This window comes from Trachypithecus francoisi, unplaced genomic scaffold (assembly GCF_009764315.1).
Source record: "Trachypithecus francoisi isolate TF-2019V2 unplaced genomic scaffold, Tfra_2.0 Lachesis_group5, whole genome shotgun sequence".
NCBI lineage: Eukaryota > Metazoa > Chordata > Mammalia > Primates > Cercopithecidae > Trachypithecus > Trachypithecus francoisi.
The window spans coordinates 24436062-24451955 of record NW_022681470.1 but is presented as its reverse complement, the minus strand read 5'-3'; the positions used below and the strand labels follow the sequence as shown (position 1 = coordinate 24451955).

The following is a 15894-nucleotide window of genomic DNA, read 5'->3' as shown; positions in this document are numbered from 1 at the left end:
GAAATACCAAACTCTCCTGGTTTTTCTCTTAGTCACAGAGCCTCTTTCTCAGGTTTCATATACCCCAGAACTCTGTCCTTGGCTCTCTGCTATGTTCTTCAGTGCATTTTCCCTGGATGACCTCATCCAAACAATCCAAGCTTTAACTATTAGCCACATAATTCTCCAAATCTCCATTTCCAACCAGAACTTTCTCCTCACCTCCAGAACTGTCTATCCAATTGTTTTCTGCCCATCTCCATTTGGATGTCTTACCCGCATCTCAAACTCAACATGTTCAAAATTATCTCCATCATCTTCTTCCCCCAAGACTCCTATTTCCCCATCTGTGAAAAGGCCAAAAATATGCCCAGCTTCCCAAGCCCAAAACCTATGATCATTTTATCCACCTCCTCTTTCAAGCCTGCATCAATGTTTCCAAGCTCTACCAAATGTACTTCCTAAGTGGCCCATGAATATGTGTCCTCTCTTCATGGCCCAGTGCTTGAATTCAGATCTTCATCATCCTCCCCTGGATTATTACATGGTCCTCTGCCTTCTCTGGCTTCAGCCTCACCCCACTCTGAGCCATCCTTCACATCTCAATAGACAGAGAAATCCCCATTGGATTAAGTGTGGCAGACAAGGCCTTTTGTAAGTTTGTGCCCTTGGCAGGCTCTCCTGCCTCAACTCCCACCATCCCCCTTATATACAGTCCAACCTCCCATTATACTGAACTACCAACAGGTTCATTCATAACTCTGTATGTACTTCTGCCCCTCCCCCATGCCTACTCAGTTTAAACTCCTTTCCTCCAGTAGCCTAAACTACAGTCTGAGATAATGACCCTCCTTCAAGCTTCCACAGTACATCTTTACCAATGTGCTTCTGACCCTACACAGTGGCACACACCTGTAGCCCCAGCTGCTTGGGAGGAAAAGGCAGAAGAATCACTGGAGCCCGGGAGTTTCAGCTCCAGAGCAGCCTGGGCAATAGAGTGAGACCCACCCTTCCACCATCTGCCGCAGGGTTTCAAAAAAATAGACTTCTTATAGCACTTTTCACAGTGTTTCTCTCACTGAATTGCAAATTATTCAAAGGTGAGGACTCTCTTTCCTAGAGTAGCTTGGTGCTTAACACTTAAAAGGTGCTTGGTAAATGTTTGCTGAATAACTGTCTTGATAAAACTTGAGAAGCTTTCCTATAAAAGATGAACTCTTATGTGCAGTATCCATGACCAGAAAAACGGTGATTTGGCAAGAATTTTAGATACAATAATTTTCTAAATTGAACCAATAACATCAGCTGTTGATTTTTACATATCAACATTCATCTTCATTACTAAAGAATTACGTCCAAGGTGTATGGGGCTATTACTCTAGTGACCTTTCCACTACTATGTAGTTTTGCACTCCTGCTACGTTTAATACCCCGATTTTAATTAAGATCACCCTAACTGCTTTGTCCTCCATAGCAATGTCTGACCTCTCATGCATAATAATTGTCTGAAGCATATTTCTGATAAATCTTAATTTTAGGCTATTTTCTATTTGTTTGATTAAACACAAATACCACCACCACCAAACACACTTTTAACCTTTTTTTCTAAGACAAAATACGGAATGGATTGTGTCTTATACAAAGTGTGTCATCATCTGTCAACCTCTGGAGGGTAGAGAGACTTTTACCTTTATGCTTTACAGCCCCTGGAATCACTGTTTAAGTGGAACAGTTGGTGATCCAACAGAACTTCACCTAGTTTCCCTGGTCCAAGGATTATATTAAGAACTTTTCCATGAAGAAAGAAATTACTGAGAGAACTCTGGTATTCAGATACTGTGATGCAACTGACATTTTGAAAACAAAGGGAATGAAAAAAAATCTACGTGGTTTCTTAGCAGCTGGCCTTCTTTATAACTATCATTTAACCGAATTCGGAGACAACAAGTACTTTGCTTTGAACAACACAGAAAAGTCCTGTGGCAGATACCACTTCAGATGTCCATAAAACAACTCATCCAATTCCCATAAATTGAGCCCACGGTTTACCTTAAGCTTGAGTCACAATATTTGGTAAGAAAAAGGAGCTTTTTTTTTCCTTTAAGAAAATTATGCTTTTTAATGCTCTATGTCTTATCAAATTATGGTGGCTACGTCTGGAATTATGATGGATTTGACCAAATTCTTTTAAGCCAGGCCATCTCCCTAGTATTCTAAGCTCTTTGCATTCTAACCTAGAAGTAACAATATTTTATATTGGCGTTTTGCAGACCATGGAAATGAGGCAAATGAGATTCCAGGACTCTTTTATTACGGAGACTTAAATCTGAATGAGAGCATGGGAAAGGGAACTTACAAGTACAACAAAACCCTGGCTTAACAGGAAACGAACCAACAAAGGCCCTACAAATGAAAAACCTGCAACCTTCCGCCACCTCCCAAAGGTGGAGAACGCCAGAACCCTAGTTCCCGAATCAGAATCCGGGAGGGCCCAGACGATCCAGAGTCACCGTGAGGAGGGGGCAGGAGGCGCCCCGAGGGCTCACCGCAGCCGCCCGCCGGGCCCGCTCCCCCGGACCGCCCCCCGGGAAGGAGCAAGATAGAGCGCTGTCCCCTCCTCCTCCGCACTCGAGGATCCAGGAAGGAGAAGAAAGAGGCTCTGCGCCTTCCTGGCCCGTCGCGGGGGCCCGCGTTCCCCATGGGCTGCGTTGCCTCGGCCCCAGAGAGCGCAGGCCGCGCCCCCTCCCCACCTGGGGTCTCAGCACGCGCGCCTGGCCTGCGAGGGGCGTGTGCCGGGCCCGGGAGCCCCCCTTCCCGGCCCCAGCCCTGGTCCTGGCATCACTCACAGAGCCCGAGCGCCGCCGCCAGCACCGACCACAGCCAGCGACTACTGTCTGGGGCTGCAATCACCGCCCCGGCTCCGGCGGGCGCTGCCATCGTCCAGCCGCTGCAGTCGCCGCCGCCGCGCCCCTAAGCCCCGGTGCCCGCTGAGGTTGGCTCGGCTTGGGGAAAGAGGGTTCTGATCTCTCCACCCCCCGCGCCGGGTGGCACCTCCACGCCGCGCTCCCTACTGCGGCCCCAGCCGCGGCTCGCCAGCTCTGCACCCAAGCTTCAGCCCGGCTCCGGCCCTCGCTGTCCGCTCATTGGCCTGCCCGCGCCCCTTTAATGACGCGATTGGAGAGACAGGCTGTCCATCACCCGTCCACGGGGAAGGCTCCGCCTCCTCGGTCCCACCCAGGCGGCTTGGCCCCGCGCGGAGGCTGGGTCTGCAGCGGTCCCAGGCCGAGCCGAGCCCTCCGCCTGCCTGCGTGGCTGTCCGCCTACGGGCCCCGCCAGCCAGTGTCTCCTTTGCCTTTCTCAGGGTCCAGTCCCATGGTCTTCTTCATTGTCTCTCCTCGCCACGGGTCTTTGCTGGGTACTAACCTCGCCTCCGCTTCAGCTCTTCTTGGTCTCTGCCGGCCTCACCTAACGTAAAAGAAGCAATTCATTTACCTTAAAAAGAAAGAAAAGACAGAATGAAAAATAGTGAGGCTTTCAATTGATGGGGGAGAGACTTCTAATTCAGTCGTCCAGGTGGAACACGTTCCCCTTGCCCTGTCCCCAAGGCCTGTCCTTTGCGTGGACTAGATAATGTATGTGTCGCAATTTGCGAAATCTGCTAGTTTAAAAAGAAGTCTCCATTTTGTCCTGACCTCCTCTTAGGCACCTCCCTCCTGGCTTCAGAAGGATGGGAATCTGGAACTCGGATTTCCTACTACCTGGAAAACAAATAAAAATGCTTTTTGATTGTTTTGCTTTTGCATGTCAGTGTTCCTGTCTGTGTCCGTGAAAAACAGAATGCCAAAGTTCCCCGACACTGATTCTGAAGTGCCCTGCAGAAGTTCCCGACACTGATTGCTGGCCCTGCTCAACTTGGTTGCCTTGGCCCAGAACAGTCTGCCACCTACGGGTTGTCCAATCAGTAGGGGAAGTATTTGGAAGGATTCTTATGAAAATGGCTTACAAAAGGGAAAAATGGAGGGACGGGGCACAAGAAAGATGAGTGTGAAGGAGGAACAGGGCAGATTCAGGTGGGAGGCTGATACGGTGAGGAAGGGAAACAAGCTTTAGACAATTAGGACAAGAGCGGGGGAAGAGTATGGTGAGAACCCAAAATGCAACCTCTCACTTCAGGGTTTTGTCTAAGGTCAGTCTTAATGCCATTCCTGATAGCTGTGCTGTTGTAGCTAACATTGTAGTACAGCAAAATTATGAGAATATTAGAAAAAAAAACTAAAAAAAATACCAGAACCACTTCGCCCTGTTTCTGTCAGCAGATCCTTTTGAAGTGTGTCTTACATGCCATAGGTTGGAAAAGATACCAATGCATTAATTGAACCATGGATGTAGAACACCTGGGCTTTACTCGCAACAAGCACATCGTCTACTAGGTGTACACAAACAAGTACTCGATTACATTTGTAAAAGTGAGGGCCAGGCGCGGTGTCTCACACTTGTAATCCCAGCACTTCAGGAGGCCAACGCAGGCAGATCATGAGGTCATGAGTTCGAGACCAGACTGGCCAAAGTGGTGAACCCTGTCTCTACTAAAAGATACAAAAAAATTAGCCGGCCATGGTGGCGCGCTGCCGGACTGTACCCAGCTACTCGGGTGGCTGGGGCAGGAGAATCGCTTGAACTTGGGAGGCGGATTGCAGTGAAAGGAGATCACACGTCATTGCACTCCAGCCTGGGCGACAGGGCGAGACTCCGTCTCTACTAAAAATACAAAAAATTAGCCTGGCGTGATGACGGGCGCCTGTAGTCCCAGTTACTCGGGAGGCTGAGGCAGGAGAATGGCATGAACCCGGGAGGCGGAGCTTGCAGTGAGCCGAGATCGCGCCACTGCACTTCAGCCTGGGCGATAGAGACAGAGCGAGACTGCGTCTCAAAAAAAAAAAAAAAAAAAAAGGAAGAGTGAATAAGGACGAAACCCAAAGCCAGCACAGACAGTGACACTCAGCAGTGTTTAAAGCTTCTCTGCTGATTGTGATGTACCTCAGCCACATATACCTCGCTCTCCCAAAATCCACTGTCCCAAGAAGCATCTAGAAAGATTCACCAAGGATGAATAAAAGTTCACCAGAGAGAAAACAGGAAAAGAAAAAGAAAACTCAGAGAACCGATGAATAAAAGTTCACCAGAGAGAAAACAGGAAAAGCACACTCATCGAGAAATGAAGCCACCTACCAAGTGTGAGAAACATTAGGTGTGAATGCTTTGTGGTTTGAGGGGAGTGAGGGGAAGAGGGGAAGAGGGGAGTGAGGGAAAGAGGGGAAGAGAGAATGCCAGGAAAGGAGGCTGTGGTCATATTTTGAAGAGCCTTGAGTTGTTTTTTCTGGAGGCAGTGGAGAGTGGTGAAAGGGGTGTAAGAAGTTCAGATTTGTGTTTTAAAAAGGTAACCACTGCAGGAGGGCAAGAATGAAGAGGGCAGGAAATAAGGTATTGACAGTGGGGATAAGAAGACAGGATTTGAGAGACATTTCACAAAAAGAATTACAGACTGGGTATAAATTGGATGAGAAGTATCATCAAGAGAAAAAGAGTCTCAATTTCTAGCCTGTCTATCCTTGTCTTCAAGATCTGTTGCCAGAGGAAAACTGGAATGTGAGTGTTGTTCCAGGAACCCTGAGAATTTGACTCCTCACAGATAACAATCAGACAGATTCAAAGAGGAATCCTGGGCCACCTTGAGAAAGATTTGCCCGATGCCAAATCAGTTTCACAAAGAATGTCTTAATCCAGAAGCATTGTTGCTAGAAAATTTTGAAAATTGGAAAATTAGAGTTCTAGTGTCTCCTTCCCCTGGGCACAGAGACACCAATTCGGGGGAACAAGGGTAAAAGGGTCCTTAGGGAGGTGTTAATTCTTACAGGAGAAGGCTGTGTTGCCAGACTTCTAAATTCACTGTAGCTGGGATAACATTTTCCTCAAGATGCACTGTCTTCCTGGGCCCTGCAACCATCTGTGTACTACATCCGCTTCAGGAGGACCTAATTCTAGGGAAGCATGTGCCTGGACAGATAAGATAGAGCAGGCATTCCTGCTACCAAATGAGGATGTTTCCCACTGCCAATGAAGCAATCGATATTCTGAGTTTTGTTATTGTCAGTCTTTCTGCATCATTGTGATGACAGTCAAATGAAATACTCAAGTATTTGGTCTGCCGAGTAAAAGACAAGTTCCTTTTAATGATTAGAGAGAAGTAGAAGTTGGGGGGAAAAACCTAAAATGATAATAGCTATAGTAAATTCAAATGGGAAAAGAGAGAGAGCAGGGAGACTTCTTGAGACTGAGGCTTTCAGATATCTGAAGTGGTTACATTATTTTCTCTAACCACTTATATTCTATGGCTTCCTCATTTTAAGGAGAAAAGCAGTATAAACTTCTTAGGTGTGCAGGGCATATTTTTTTCCAGTTAGATTTTGATGAATACACTATCCTGGCAATCTAGAGCTTGTTAACATTATACAAGGTATTCTCATCCTCCCTCCTTTCCTGGAGCCCTAAGAACTGAAGACTCAAGTTAGGGCAGTTTGAAATAAAACAAAGAAGGGTGAAGACAATGCTAGATTTTCTATAATTTTCTGTTGTCAAACCATGGGAAGAAAGTTGACAGTTTGAAGTCGGCCACACAGTACTTGTAAGTGTTAAATGTTTGTTGAAAAATGAGCAGGCCGGACGCGGTGGCTCACGCCTGTAATCCCAACACTTCGGGAGGCCGAGGCGGACGGATCACGAGGTCAGATCGAGAACAGCCTCGCCAACATGGCGAAACCCCCCGCTCCGCCCCCACCGCCCGTCTCTACTAAAAATACATTTGGTGCCGGCCTTTTGTAATTCCAGCTACTGGCGAGTCTGAGGCGGGAAAATTGCTTGAACCCGGGAGGCGGAGATTGCAGTGAGCTGAGATTGCGCCACTGCACTCCAGCCTGGGTGACAGAGCAAGACTTCTGTCTCGGAAAAAGATAAAAAAGAATGAGAAATGAATGAATGAATAAACCGATGAATGCATGACATATGAAATAAAATTAATGAATGGGTCTATTTAGGATAGTCAGTCTGTCTACTGTTTCCTACCTGGTTGGTTATTTGCTAGAATGACAATTCACAATTACTGTTTATCAACGTGTTTGTCAACGTGATATGGAAGCAGAATTCTAGGAAAGCTAGAATAACGCCATTTTAAGTTCGGCTCCATTTTAGGACTAAGAAGGCACACTCCTTGCCTGCCATGACCCATAGTCATGGGATGTTTATAGTTAAGGAAACAGCCTGAAGATACCTAGGACTCCTACAACAGCAAGAAGTCCAAATGTCCTAATATCCACAGCAATATATGCCTTTAAGATAATCATAGTTATGCTTTTATGTATTCACACACTAAAATGTCAATAATTGTCTTCTTTAAATCAATAGAGTAACAAATTTTGTCATGTTGTCTGCTCACCCGCATGTAGGCACAGCTTAGCTTAGGTTTTACATAGGTAAGATCACTATATAAGAAAAACTTAAGGACAGGGTGTTTCTCCTCCTACTTTCTGAGGATGTCCTGCTCTGTAACAGAGTAGTTTCCAATAAACTTGCTTCTTTCATTACACTCTGCAACTTACCCTGAATTCTTTCCTGCACGAGATCCAAGAACCCTCTCTCCAGTTCTGGGTGAAGACCCCTTTTTCCCGTAACAAAAGTACTAAAATGCAGTGAGCCATGATCATGCCACTGCACTCCAGCCTGGGTGACAGAGTGAGACCCTGTATCAAAAAACAAACAAACAAACAAAACACCTAAAATTTCTATTGTTAAGGAATTTGGGACAAATTGTAACCATTCAGAATTATTCATTGAGCACTAGCTTTCCTATGGTAAGCCTCAATGCTAAGTATTTAAGAATTTAGGGCCGGGTGCGGTGGCTCACGCCTGTAATCCCAGTACTTTGGAAGGCCGAGGCGGGCGGATCACGAGATCAGGAGATCCAGACCATCCTAGCTAACACGGTGAAACCCTGTCTCTATTAAAATACAAAAAACTTAGCCGGGCGTGGTGGCATGCGCCTGTTGTCCCAGCTACTGGTAAGGCTGAGGCAGGAGAATGGCATGAACCCAGGAGGCGGAGCTTGCAGTGAATCGAGATCGCACCACTGCACTCCAGCCTGGGCGACAGAGAGAGGCTCCGTCGCAAAAAAAAAAAAAAAATTTGGCGGGGGCAGTGGCTCACGCCTGTAATCCTATTAGGGAGGCCGAGGAGGGTGGATCAACTGAGGTCAGGAGTTCGAGACTAGCCTGGCCAACATGGTGAAACCCGTCTCTTCTAAAAATACAAAAATTTGCTGGGCGTGGTGGCCTGCGCCTCTAATCCCAGCTACTCCGGAGGTAGAGAATTGCTTGAACCTGGAGGGCGGAGGGGGCGGAGGTTGCAGTGAGCCGAGATCACACCACTTCACTCCAGCCTGGCGAAAGAGCGAAGCGAGACTCCGTTTCAAAAAAAGAAAAAAAAAAAAGAATTTAAAATATAGTTAGGAAGCCATGCCTACTATATCTAATTAAAGATATTGGGACAATCGAACAGCAATCACACAATTGGTTGCCAATTCTACAGTACAATTCAGTGTTGGTGTAGGTGTCTTGCACTCTAGGAAGTTACAGTTGGAGGAGATAAGACTGAAACCCAGTTATTTACCACATACAGTTGGTTTTGATATGTTAAAGGATCTTTTCTGGGAAGGTTAGAGTTTGGGATTTATCCAAAAGCAAACAGGTTTTCCAGCTGAAGAGAATACTTTGAGTAAAAACAGAGATGGGAATTCACAAGGCTAGACAGGTGGGTCTTTGAATACTATAATAAAAAATATCGGCAAGAAACCGAGATTTTAACATTATAGAAAAGTGCGAAAGAGAACGAATGAAACATCCAGAACCCAGTAACGGAGAGAGTCTGGAATCTGCCACAGTGACATTGTCCCACACTCAGAGCCATTTATTAGCCATGAATAGAAATAAAATTACAGTTTTCGAAATAACAGGTCGATATTATACTGATAGTGACAACTACTTTGCTTTATTCTGTGTTACTGATTTTCAAAGAGCAAAACAGAAAAGAAAGAAAATTGAAAACGCATAATCTATAGAAAGCAAACACGGCCGGGCGCGGTGGCTCACGCCTGTAATCCCAGCACTTTGGGAGGCCGAGGCGGGTGGATCACAAGGTCAGGAGATCGAGACCATCCTGGCTAACATGATGAAACCCCATCTCTACTAAAAATGCAAAAAAAATTAGCTGGGCGTGGCGGCGGGCGCCTGTAGTCCCAGCTACTTGGGAGGCTGAGGCAGGAGAATGGCGTGAACCCGGGAGGCGGAGCTTGCAGTAAGCCGACATCGCGCCACTGCACTCCAACCTGGGCCACAGAGCGAGACTCCGTCTCAAAAAAAAAAAAAAAGAAAGCAAACACAACCGAAAGATCGAATCCTAACATGCGAACAACCACATGAGGGCGCCGGACTAAATAGCTATGCATTCCTCAGCGATGACGGAAAGTCAGAAGCTACGGCGGCTCGTTGGTCTAGGGGTATGATTCTCGCTTAGGGTGCGAGAGGTCCCGGGTTCAAATCCCGGACGAGCCCTCTTTTGGAGTAAGAACCTCCCAAGTGCATGTTTTGGGGATAGATTACTAAACGTAATAAACACAGGTTGGTCAGAGTAAAACACAAAATTTAGACTTTTGGAAACTTGGAGCACATTCCACATTGGAATACCATTAAAAGGCCTCATTTTGAAAATGCAAAAAGTTTGCTAGTAATGTAGTACTGTACTATGAAAACGTTGTTCTTACCTGTCTATTCCTGGGTGCAGCGCGTGTACAGACATCGGGAGATCTGTTCTTGGTTGCCTATGGCGTAGTTTAAACCCATCCACGACAGTGCCGAGCACCGGGGGTGGGGGTATCTCCTGAGCGCCCCCATCTCGGAAATGCTCATTCCCGAACCCCGGGACCTGCTAATCCATGACGCCCCCTGCTCGTTTGGAGGAGTTAAAGGCGTGCACAGGATTCTGCACTAGGCGTCTATTTTTCAAGTGTGTGTTTACATGGTACAAAGCAATTTGAATGCGTTGCCCTTGGGCGTACAGTAACCATATGTTGTATTAATTGGGCTCACATGGTCCTTCGCTTCAAAACACAAAGGGGATCAACATTTGAGCTCATGGGACCAGTATGCTTTCATTTAAGTTTCTGAATGGAATATGTGGGGAACGGGGGTGAAAAATCTGTTTTTAAATTTTGGGTGTAGGTGGGGGGGTAAAAGCCTGGGCTCGTCCGGGATTTGAACCCGGGACCTCTCGCACCCGAAGCGAGAATCATACCCCTAGACCAACGAGCCGCTCTCGGCAAGACTGCTCTCAGCGCTTCCCTTCAGCCTTGTTCCGCCGCTCGCCGCACGTTCCGAACAACCACGACCTGCGACCCTTCTACTGCGTGTCCTCTGATTCCCTAAGCCTCGTCCGGAGCGCTTACCGCCCCGCCGCGTGGAGGAGCAGGGAGGGACAGGCTTTTGCCTGGTCCGGCCGTTCCAACCCCCCATAGCCGGCGGGGCCTCCACATTCTCACGCGCTCCCGGAAGCCGCCTTCCGGAGCCCGGGCTGGCCCCGGCGGTTCCACTCGCAGTGTTGGCGGGCGCCGGCAGTACAGGCAGAAGAAAGTACGCTGGGGGCAGGGCGCCTCAGGACGCAGCCCGGTGCCAGGTCCCCCGCCCAGGTGAGAGGGCAAAAGCACCACCAGGACCTGGAAGAACGGCCTGACCAGGCTACAGAGCAATGGATTCCTTTTACGCTGAACTGAAAGTAGCGTAAGAATGCAAGAGTGTTTTAGAAATAAGGGACCTCTGCAACTTGGCCACGCCCCGCCCAGCGCGTCAGTGCACGCAGAGCTGGGCCCACTCGCTCCACGAGTGGGTCGGTGAATGAGGATGGGGAACCCGGGCGAGGGAAGGTTACACCCGAATCCTAGCTAAGAAAGGGTGGGAAACGAAAGAGTGAATATTTTTTTTTTTTTTTTTTTTTTGAGGCGGAGTCTCGCTCTGCCGCCCAGGCTGGAGTGCAGTGGCCGGATCTCAGCTCACTGCAAGCTCCGCCTCCTGGGTTCACGCCATTCTCCTGCCTCAGCCTCCCAAGTAGCTGGGACTACAGGCGCCCGCCATCTCGCCCGGCTAGTTTTTTTTGTATTTTTTAGTAGAGACGGGGTTTCACCATGTTAGCCAGGATGGTCTCGATCTGCTGACCTCGTGATCCACCCGTCTCGGCCTCCCAAAGTGCTGGGATTACAGGCTTGAGCCACCGCGCCCGGCCCGAAAGAGTGAATATTAACTCCCCGAACCTTCATTTGGGGGTAATGCACTCTTCTAAGCCCTTTGCTTGTATTGAACTCACCTGATATTCGTAATAATCACCTAGGTGCCATTGTATCTCCATTTGCAGATGAGGAAACTGAGACTCAGAGATGTTAAGTCGCTCACATAAGTCCACAGGGCTAGGAGCTGGCGGTGGCGCTGGTCTAGGAACTCCCGAGGTCCTGGAGGGTGGGAGAACTGGGGGCTGGGGCGTATAAAAGGGACTGGAGAGTGGGGGAGAAGATTGGTACCATGAAAGGTTGGAGGAGAGAGGGCAGTGGCAGTGGGCCCGGTCTTCTCCCTCCCATCCAGCAAAAAATGTGCGCCTGCACTGGGGCCCTTCCGCCCAGAGGAGCTAGAGTGCGGGGTCTCCCGCGGGTGTGGTTTCCCGGCCTGGGGGCTAGCTCGTCTTGTCTGCCTTCGGACTGCTCTCACCGCTTCCCCCCGCCCCACGACCCCCCCCCCCCCCGCCACCCTGCACTCCGGCTCCTTGCAGTTTGTGGCCAAGTTGCAGAGGCCCCTTATTTCTAAAATACTCTTGCATTCTTAGGCTCCTTTCAGTTCAGCGTAAAAGGAATCCATCGCTTTGTAGCCTGGTCAGACCGTTCTTCCAGGTCCTAGTGGTGCTTTTGCCCTCTCACCTGCTAACCGAGAGCTTCCCACGTGCACCCGCGTCTCTGCTGTTTTCTCTTTCTCCCTCCCTTGCTTTTAATGTCAGTGAGCTTTTGGGACGACACTTAGCGATAGGAGGTCAGGACCAGGGTTCATGCCCGTGCGGAGCGTAACAGGGGAAAATGCAATAAAGACACCTCAGAACAAACAGCGAGCACTGAAAAACCTTTCTTTAGCCCACTCTGGCGCTGTAGAGAGCCCTGTCGCTGGCTGGTGCAGGGGGAGCCAGGTCTAAGGTGGGCAGCCCTGTCTACGCCTTCTATTTGTTTGGAAGTGCGTAAAACTATTGACACCCTCTCCTTGTCTGAGACCACTTTTCTTCCTCTCACTGACCTAAGGTGTGAGAACTGGATATTGCTTTTTTTCTTTTCTTTTCTTTTCTTTTGAGATGGAGTTTCGCTCTTGTTGCCCAGGCTGAAATGCAATGGCGCGATCTCGGCTCACCGCAACCTCTGTTTCCCAGGTTCAAGCGATTCTCCCCGCTCAGCCTCCGGAGTAGCTGGGATTACAGACATGGGCCACCACGCCTGGCTAATTTTGTATTTTTAGTAGAGACGGAGTTGCTCCATATTGGTCAGGCTGGTCTCGAACTCCCGACCTCAGGTGATCGGCCTCCCAAAGTGTTGGGTTGAGCCACGGTGCCCGACTGGATATTGCTTTTAGCACACTGGTAGTTTGAGGATGGTCAAGGGTGGGGAAGGTTGGGGAGAGAGTTTTCATTAGGGCAAGCCCTGAGCAGCTAAGTGTCGCCCTCCTTCCCTTTGAGAGTGTGCGTGCCTTCGCTGGGGCTCTCTCTGCCTTGCCTGAGCTGTATCCCACTCCTGGGAGCTCTGACTCATTCCTGCCACTTACCATATGCATGGAACATGACAGAGCTGGACACTTCTTTCATCTTTGCTGAGTATACACTCTCAAGTGTTTTTTGTTTGTTTGTTTTTGTTCGTTGTTGTTTTAATTTCCCAAGCCTGGGGAGACGGATAAAAAATAAAAATAAGTTCCCAAGTCTGCTTTTCCATTCCTTTAAGTTGTTTGTAATGGCTTCATAGTATCCCATCAAGATAATGGCACATCCTTTTCTTAATTATTCTTCCACTGTATGATAAGTAAGTGGTGTCAAACATTTCATTGAAATTTTGTGTATGTAATTTTTTTTTTGAGACAGCGTCTCACTCTGTCACTCAGACTGGAGTGCAGTGGTGCAATCATGGCTCACTGCAGCCTCAACCTCCTGGGCTCAAGTGATCCTCCCACCTCAGTCTCCCAGGTAGCTGGGACAGGCATGTGCCACCTACACCCGGCTAGTTCACCAACACCTGGCTAATATTTTTGTATTTTTCTGTAGAGATGGAGTTTCACTATGTTGCCCAGGCTGGTCTCCAACTCCTGGGCTCAAGTGATCTGTCCCCCTCCGCCTCCCAAAGTGCTGGGATTACAGGCATGAGCCACTGCACCCGGCCCCTTTCTATGTACTTTGGATTATATTTCCTTAGGACACAATCCCAGAGTTGGTCTGGTCACAGGGATAAACACTGGTCCTTGGCCACTTTTATAACTCTTGATGCAATTCTGTGCTAAGGAGCGTGGCTTGGCTGGTTAACAAGTAAGATGGAAATGTGGAAGAAGAGGACCAGTGGCTCTTGGAGAACTTTAAAGCCCATGATTTCATCTTTTAATTTCATTTAAAGGTTTTGATGGCATCAAAGCTTTTGAGAATGGTGATAATGTTTAAAGTATTATTGACGACAACAATTTTGACTTGGGGTCAGATGTGTAAAAGGGAGTAAAAGAAATTAGAAAACTAGTAAATCCATTAGGAGATGATTAGAGTAACTCCGGGATGACATTATTGAAACTGTGAATGGGCATTTAAATCACTTGTAATGAGGATTCAGTGACTATTTAATAACTAAGATTTGCTGGCCACTGAATTCTTACCCAATTTAGGCTTAAGTGGTGCAGACTTGGCTCTGTCTAGCAAGGTCAGTCTTTAGAAATGAGAATACAATTAATTACTTGGGTTCACCACTACAAGGAACCTTCTCGCTAACTTGGCACACAGGACTGGCCTCATGCTCATATGCTGAGCCTTGTTTGCTGCTTGTGTACTAGAAGGTCATGGCTGTTGTCTTGGTAGGCTTGTGTCACCCACAGCAAGCCTTCCTCCAATTTAAACAGAAACTTGGATCTGACTGAAAATTCGTGTCTTTTTCCAGATTCTAGTCCAATATCCAGCAAAAGCTTCAGCTACGTGTTTCTAAACACATTTCTATTTGGTTTCCCTCATGATCCTTTTTATGAGGTTTAGATCATGTGTACCTCTGAATTTTGCAGTCCCTTCGTTGAACCACTATTAATGAATTCTTGGAACTCCCTCAGCCTCTTCATTTTTCATTCAAAAGGTTTTGCTTGTTTTTAAGTTTTGAGAATACATGAGGTCGGAGGGATAATATGAATCTTAGATCTAGATTGTGAAAGAACTGCTCTCCACTAGGACACCTTCACTTCTACCAGGGAATCTTATTACCTGTTTATCTTATTACCCTCTGTTTTATACAGAGCTAGTTCTGGTTAGATGTTTCTGGTTAACACAAAAATGTATCGTTTTCATGATCACACTTGTGATTCTTTTTTTTTGAGATGGAGTCTCCCTGTGGCCCAGGCTGGAGTGCAGTGGCCGGATCTCAGCTCACTACAAGCTCCGCCTCCCGGGTTTACGCCATTCTCCTGACTCAGCCTCCCAAGTAGCTGGGACTACAGGCGCCCACAAAAAATCCTAGTTTTTTGTATTTTTTAGTAGAGATGGGGTTTCACCGTGTTAGCCAGGATAGTCTCGATCTCCTGACCTCGTGATCCGTCCGTCTCGGCCCCTCAAAGTGCTGGGATTACAGGCTTGAGCCACCGCGCCCAGCCCAAACTTGTGATTCTTTATGAAGACATGCTCATGAGAGCATGTTACAAAAAAGAAAGAGAAAATTAGACATAGTAAAATCCCAATTTTGCACCAACCAAGAATTAAAACAAACATATAATGCACTGAAAAAAAAAGAAGAAAATCCATAAAATAGTAACATTAGTTATCCCTGGATAGTAGACTTAAAAATACTTTTTTATTTGCTTCTTAAAATTTTTTCTTTCCCCCCACCAATTTTCTAAAATAAAGATGCATTGCTTTTACAATGAGAAAAAAATAAGGATAATTAACATTTTTAAGCCACAAAGAAAGCAGGGGTCTTAAAACTGCATTTCTTTTTTCGTGGTAGAATGAATAGAGACACAGAATTAGAAGCAATGTAAAGCAGGCCCTGTTGTGCTTCTCCATCCCTTCTGCTTCCAGAGGTGGTCAATAAGCCTGTTTGTATCACTCCTGAGAGGCCAGGTGCAGCTGTGATGGGGATGTGCCTGGCACTGTCTAGTACGCATGGCTTCCTTAGATAGTCAAACAGCAGTGACTAGTGTTGGAGGTCCTATTGTTTGAAGAGGCTATTGTTTTCTTGGAGAGGAATGAGTATCTGTGTCTTGGTAATATCCATCCTTTGAGTACCAATCATATAATTATTCTAGAATTTTGTTTCTGCATGCTGGTTAAAGTGCAATTCAGTCTACTCATTCTTTAAAACAGAAGAAACTGGTAAATGTGGTAACTGACTTAAGGGTTTACCCAAGTTAGAGTAACTTTCTCTAATTTCTTTCTTTTCTTTTCTTTCTTTTTTTTTTTTTTTGCCCCTGGAGTAGCTGGGATTACAGGTGTGTGGCACCATGCCCAGCTAATTTTTGTATTTTCAGTAGAGACAGGGTTTCACCGTGTTGGCCAGGCTGGTCTCAA

General features: G+C 47.1%; 1 protein-coding gene and 2 non-coding genes across 6 annotated transcripts in view; 1 reads left to right on the top strand and 2 right to left on the bottom strand.

Annotated features, from left to right (window-relative positions):
• Positions 1-3123, bottom strand: part of MPZL1 (myelin protein zero like 1) — a 66880-nt gene extending 63757 nt beyond the window's left edge. For 2 of the 4 annotated variants that reach the window (XR_004434346.1, XR_004434347.1), the window contains exon 1: positions 2826-3123. Coding sequence is in view for 2 of the 4 variants with exons in the window: in XM_033199797.1 (XP_033055688.1) it covers positions 2826-2916 (91 nt within the window). In the remaining 2 variants the exon portion in view is untranslated. The remainder of the gene's footprint in view (positions 1-2825) is intronic. The other 2 variants (XM_033199797.1, XM_033199798.1) reach the window with 1 other exon arrangement.
• Positions 3124-9566: 6443 nt separating this feature from the next.
• Positions 9567-9638, top strand: TRNAP-AGG. The gene has a single exon. It is a non-coding gene; the product is annotated as a tRNA-Pro (tRNA).
• Positions 9639-10322: 684 nt separating this feature from the next.
• On the bottom strand, positions 10323-10394 carry TRNAP-CGG. Its single transcript has one exon. It is a non-coding gene; the product is annotated as a tRNA-Pro (tRNA).
• Positions 10395-15894: the final 5500 nt, after the last annotated feature.